Source organism: Mauremys mutica, chromosome 1 (assembly GCF_020497125.1).
Source record: "Mauremys mutica isolate MM-2020 ecotype Southern chromosome 1, ASM2049712v1, whole genome shotgun sequence".
NCBI classification, from domain to species: Eukaryota; Metazoa; Chordata; order Testudines; family Geoemydidae; genus Mauremys; species Mauremys mutica.
In genome coordinates, this window is record NC_059072.1 from 217,199,696 (window position 1) to 217,205,923 (window position 6,228).

The 6,228-nt window shown below is 38.8% G+C and overlaps 1 protein-coding gene across 27 annotated transcripts in view; it reads left to right on the forward strand.

Annotated features, from left to right (window-relative positions):
* The window catches only part of DMD (dystrophin), a 2,044,659-nt gene extending 2,039,788 nt beyond the window's left edge, over positions 1-4,871 (forward strand). For all 27 annotated transcript variants that reach the window (XM_044996713.1, XM_044997415.1, XM_045002732.1 and 24 more), the window contains one exon: positions 2,443-4,871. In XM_044996713.1, coding sequence (XP_044852648.1) covers positions 2,443-2,540 — 98 coding nt within the window. In that variant the 3' untranslated portion in view covers positions 2,541-4,871. The remainder of the gene's footprint in view (positions 1-2,442) is intronic.
* The last annotated feature ends 1,357 nt before the right edge of the window (positions 4,872-6,228 follow it).

The following is a 6,228-nucleotide window of genomic DNA, read 5'->3' on the forward strand; positions in this document are numbered from 1 at the left end:
AGTGTGAATGTGTAACTTGTGAAAGGTGCCGCATGGATAGTCCAGGAGGCTGAAATCTTTTATTTATCCACAGCAAAGGAGGCAGTGTTGCAAACTTCCTTACACAGCCCTTATTATAGTTACTAGCCTTGTGAAATGATCAGTGCCAGCAGTGACATGTTAGCTGATGTCCTGTGGCCGTTCAGTCTTTGATGTCTCTGGTCAACATAAAGCAAGGATGCCAGTTTACGATGATACCAGGAACTGGACAGAGACTGCAAATATTATTTCATGGAGGCCACAAGGTAGCAGTTAGATTATGATAATGTTTGGTCACTACTGACTTAGCTGGATTTGAACTGTCTACTTACAGCTGAAAGCCTCTTAATACCAATTATCAATTGTGTGAGCCAGCTTTTAGGGTTTGTTGTTTCTAAAGTTCCTATTTTGCCATCTGCAGCATAGAGCAGCATCCTTCGGTCTTTTTCACAAAAGCAGAAGAGAGAGACTGAATAGGGAAAGGAGGGTGAATTGTTCATTTTATCCTGACTCTACATCTTGCAGGGTTGCTCACTACCTCATTCTCTCTCATACTTTATCTAATTTAAATTAAATCACCAATGAGAATACATTTAACATTCTCTTCCTAAATGCAACTGTGAACATCCCAAAGCCACAGCATTGGTAGAATCTGCTCAGGAGGCCAATGATGGCAATATAGCTAAGGTAGCGTAGAGGTTAGGATAGAGGAGCATTGCCAGAATTGTGTGGGGAAGTTTACATAAATACTGGGCTGTGTCATGATTGGTTCAAGCAAGTGATATTAGCCCCTCAATTTTATGAGCATTGAACTGATTCCTTTACACAGTAAATGAATTTAAAATTTAAATGATTTACTTTAAAGTTTCTGTCCCACAAGTTTTAATTAATTCAGCTCTACCATCTTGGTACCGCAGAAATGTCAGCAGTGCATGATTATCTATATACTGTAATATTTAGGCACAACAGTTTAAAGAAAGAGTCTGACCTTAACTCCTAGTATCTTTCCTTTGTAACCTTGATTTACTCCACTTGAGTGGGGAAGTGTAAAATGTATGCCCTGCGTCAGGAGAGGTAGCTGCATCAGTGCGGAAAGTCATCCACTAGGGTGGGACACTTTAGTTGATGGGACCAGGATGATGAGAGGTGTTGAGTGTCCTGGTCCTGTCCTATCCTCGACTGACTCCTCTCACTTTGTGGACTGTGCCAAGCAACTCTGGGTGCTCCTGTGTTCCGCATCCTGTTATAACTCTTCTCTGAACAGACTTTCTACCCCCAGAGTTCTTGGTGACTCAAAAACTCTTCACGCTATTTCAGCATATCTTTGTATGAGTTTAATATAAAGTAGTACTTAGTTATTGGTTAATAAAAAGTTAAAATGCCATGAAGGTAGCTCTAGTAATGACCTAACCCATCTGTGATATATAACCAAGTGATAATATTTCAGGATCTCACATTGATACCAGTGACTAGAGCTGAGCAAATAAACCACAGTAAATAATGTATCTGATAAATGTAGCCTCTTTTGCTGCTAGTGGAGTATCCACAAACAGATGGCAGTTTCCTTGAATACATTTATTTGAAAGGATTTAGGGAATGTAGTTGTGAATTGTTCTTAATCCTCTAGTTGGATCACAAACAGTTTTAGACTAGGGCCTGATTCACATTGATTTCAAGGGTATGTCTACACTGCAGTTAGACACCCAGGGTTGGCCCAGGCCAGCTGGCTCAGGCTAAGGGGCTGTTTCATTGCAATGTAGACTTCTGGGCTTGGGCTAGAGCCTCCGCTGTAGGACCCTAAACGATGAGAGGGTCCCAGAGCTCAGGCTGCAGCCCAAGCCCAAGTCAGCTGGCACAGGCCAGCCACTTATTTTTATTTGCAGACATACCCTAACTGACTTTGGATTATTCCCTAGTCAAGCTGTGTTAGTTAGGATTGGTCCAGTTGTTTTTTATTCACTGATCGGAGTGATCAAGCACTTCCAGCACCCGTTTAATACATGTGCAAATCTAAAATGTGGTTTATGTGGATACTTATGCATGTGACTTTGAAATTTGCTTGCCATGAATATTCCTGCCAATACGACTTGAGCACTTGTACATGTTTGGAAAGCGAGCACATGGAGCATTGCCAAAGTGCATTACTGTACAAATTCAAAGCAGGGTTGGTTGTGATATTTCTGCAAGATTCACCGAGCTCTTCTAACAATTGTGCTATGAATGTCACACTATCACAAATGACTTTTTATATGTGTTGTAGTATGGGGATTTTTAGGTACAATGTGCCATGTTGTACTCAGCATGAAATTGTGCAGAGATATACATGGAGAGTGATGTGTGTCTACTTCACTTATACGTAATGTTCATAACAATTCACTGTTCTGTCTGTTATTAATGTCCTTTTCTTTGCCTTTTGTTTTTCAGGCCACAATGTAGGGAGCCTTTTCCACATGGCAGATGACTTGGGCAGAGCAATGGAAACCTTAGTTACAGTGATGACTGATGACAAGGCATTAGAATAGCAAGATGTGTTTTACAACTTCAGGCGTCCCGCATGGTTTTTATAAAATTCATACAACAAAGAGGATTAGACTGTAAGAGTTTACAAGAAAACAAATCTATATTTTTGTGAAGAGTAGTGGTACTATACTGTAGATTTCAGTAGTTTCCTAAGTCTGTTATTGTTTTGTTAACAATGGCAGGTTTTACACATCTATGCAATTGTACAAAAATTATAAGAAAACAACATGTAAAATCTTGATAGCTAAATAACTTGCCATTTCTTTATATGGAACGCATTTCGAGTTGTTTAAAAACATTTATAACAGTTATAAAGAGAGATTGTAAACTAAAGTGTGCTTTATAAAAAAATTGTTTATAGAAACCCCCTTTAAAAAAAAACAAACAAAAAAAATGGAGGCAATGCATTTATTTAGTATCATTTCAGCTCTGTAACTGTACCAGAGATGTATTCATGTTCTGTGTTCTTTTCCCTGCTTATCAAAGAAAGTCTTTTCTGCAGCAACACCAAAACAACTGACTTACCTTTCACGTTGTTTTTTGTCTAAGGTTGGCTTAAAAAAAAATCTTCCTAACTTCCAACTGAGGTAGTTTTTCCACCTCTTTCCAGATAAAATTAAGGATTACATTAATCATCCAGCTAGTCTGCAATAATGAAATGAAAGAGCACATTACATGACAATGCTCTCTTCAGAGCTTGCAAAACTAAATTGTAAATCGAATTAATATCCTATACTCCAGCTGTTTCTTCTGCCGACTAAAATCCTGAATGTTATAGTAAAGAAACGTAGGAATTGCCTTACCGGATTAAACTTTTGGACCTTATTGTCCGGTATCCTGCCTCTGGCAGCGGCCAGCACATGATGCTTCAGCAGAAGTTTGATATGCTTCCTCCCCACCCATAATGCCATCTTTCTGAGATGCTGTAGGTGGAGGGAAGGAGATTCCTTACTGACCCCCTGCTGCTGATCAGCTTCTGCCTAGAAGCACGAAGTGATTGTTCATATATCATCATAGATTGCATAGCTACCAGTGTTATTAATTATCATAAAGTTACCCAATATTTGTGGGGGGGGGATGTGTGTGACACGTCCACAATATCTATCTCAACCCCTTGTGGCAGCAAGTTCCAAGGAGTCACAGAGTTTAAAGCTTTGGGGTGCAGTGTAAAAAATTACTACTGTTTCTGTATGATAAGCAGTTGAAGGTGCCACACTGTTCCATGAAATGTTCATCAGCAAAACAAGGTTCTTCCCACCCCGTCCCCTCAATATTTGTTCTTCCCCATTTTTTTCTGCAAGTAATAACGCACAATTCACAATGACTTGGGAGAGGGAGAACAGAAAATAGATTAAACGGTTCAACAGCAACTCATTAGGGTAGGTTGGGGTGTGAGGTGCTGTTAGCAAAAGCTTTACCATTTCATTTTCTTGTATCAGCTTTTAATTTCCTTTTAAAACACATAGAAATACACCATCTAACTTACATTACTTTGCAAGGGTAAAAATCTGTTACCTCTTCTTGTACGAAGTGTAATTAAAAGTTGAGAGAGAGTTTATTTTATTTTGAATGCTAGTTAACATTGAACATGGCTAGTCATGCTATTTCTACCTCACTTTGGTTTTGTGGTGTTCCTGACAATTACGTACAGATGTTACATTGTCACCACTTGTCCATTGTGTGAACCGGTCTCATCATTTAATACTAATACGTTAAAAGAAATCCAGATCACTTTCATGATAATGAGTTCTTTAAATGCTTTATTTACAGTGGGTACCCTGTTTACTTCTGACTGCCTTTCTTCAGGAAAGTTCAAATCAAGATATAAGGGAATGGATTTGTTTTTCTTTCTTTCTTTTGTGCTTGTAAGTTAAACCTCTTTAAAAAATCAGAGGTAAAAGGCTTGCACGATTGTTTTCATCAGGGTTTTATTTTGGTTGGTTTTTATTTTCTAGACATTAGTTTTGGAGTGAGTCTGTTAAAAATATTTTAAAAGTTGAGAGCTTTATTGCTGCTTTTTTAGCATAATTTGGGAATTATTTCATGTTCCTTATAACCACAAAGTATTAAACTGTAAAACATAATCATTGTAATTGACTACATAAATATCATATGGCATGTTATTTCATTGTTACTCGGTACTGGTTTATTACTTGGGTATCATAAAATATTGTGTTTTAACACCAACACTGTAACATTTACTAATTTTTTTATAAACTTCAGTTTTACTGCATTTTTCACAACATATCAAATTTCACCAAATATATGCCTTACTATTGTATTATATACTGCTTTACTGTGTATATCAATAAAGCACGCAATTATGTTATTAATCTTTATGGAAGTGCAGCATTTATTTAGTGGCTTGCTTTTCCAGTAAGCCATTCTTTTATTGAGCTCCACTGGGTGACATGCCATCTAGTCTATCCCTAAATGTACTCCATATTCCCCTCAACAAAGTACTCAGTGGGCTGGATGCCAAGGGCAGCACCCATAGAAATCCCACATCATCTGGTAGAAGGGGCAGGGAACCTCAACTGTCTCTCAGAGGGGTTGTTTTGTAACATGGGGCTAAGCTAAGGCATAAAGCTCATACCAGCACTACCCCTTCAGAACAGGCCATTACACCTTGAATGTAAACAAAATTCGGTTCAATCCCTGAATATTTTTGTTGTGTGAAGCAGCTGTAAAATCCACATTGCTGGAATTATTCCTAATCCTTCCCCTCCACACAGACTCCTTTCTTTGGCTTTGTACTTTCCCTCTCAAGGTCTCTACCTACTTTCTTCAGTGTTTGTCTACAGGCATTGCCACAGTGGGTTAGAAATATCTATTGACACTCCAGGGAGACATTGGGCTGGTATTGCTTTTCCCTTATTATTGCTCTTTCTTGTTAGTGTGTTTCACCCACGCACAGCCCTCCAGGGGCTGCCAGTGCCTCGCTTCCTGTTCAGTCTGAAGAGTGAGACCACATCTAAGAATCAAATTCTAGGCATTTATGTAGCAATTCAAAGGTATTCTACCACATTGTGTAGCTCTATGAATTGTAAATAATTATAGTGATTACGTAAGAATTCCCAGTTATCACTCTGAGGTTTGACAGGTTCTTGGGCCTAATCTTGGGACGGTATTACTGAAATTACTATTTAGTTGGGAACCCTGATGTGCACATTTGCAGCACTCACACTTTAGGAACACGTCTGTATTTGTAATAGTTCATTAAATAGCTAAATTCCAAACACTCTAATGGCGCACGATACCTAGAGATACTACAGAATGTAGAGCTGAATATCTATATACTCTATATACCAGCCCTGGTAAAACAACCTGAAATGTTAGCCAGCATCTTCCTCCTTATCACCACTGGCACCTCCCAAGGGCTACATTTCTGTCTCCTCCTGCCCACAGGCTGGGCTACAACTTTTATAATACATTACACTGATGTTACTATGGCTAATGCATAGTCAGTAGGGGTTTCGCCCCACTTCTATATTTGTATTTCCTCATTCTACTAATGTTGGGGTGCCCTTCTCCCACAGATTAGTATATTAATGCTCTCACCTGATTAGCATATATGTCAATTTATTGCCATGGCACTTTTGTGGCCAGACAGCTGCAGATGTTGCTAAAATATCCAAAAGCTGGTGTTAGCTCACGTTCCTGTGGTTGGCTAGTGATGTTCTGGCCAAA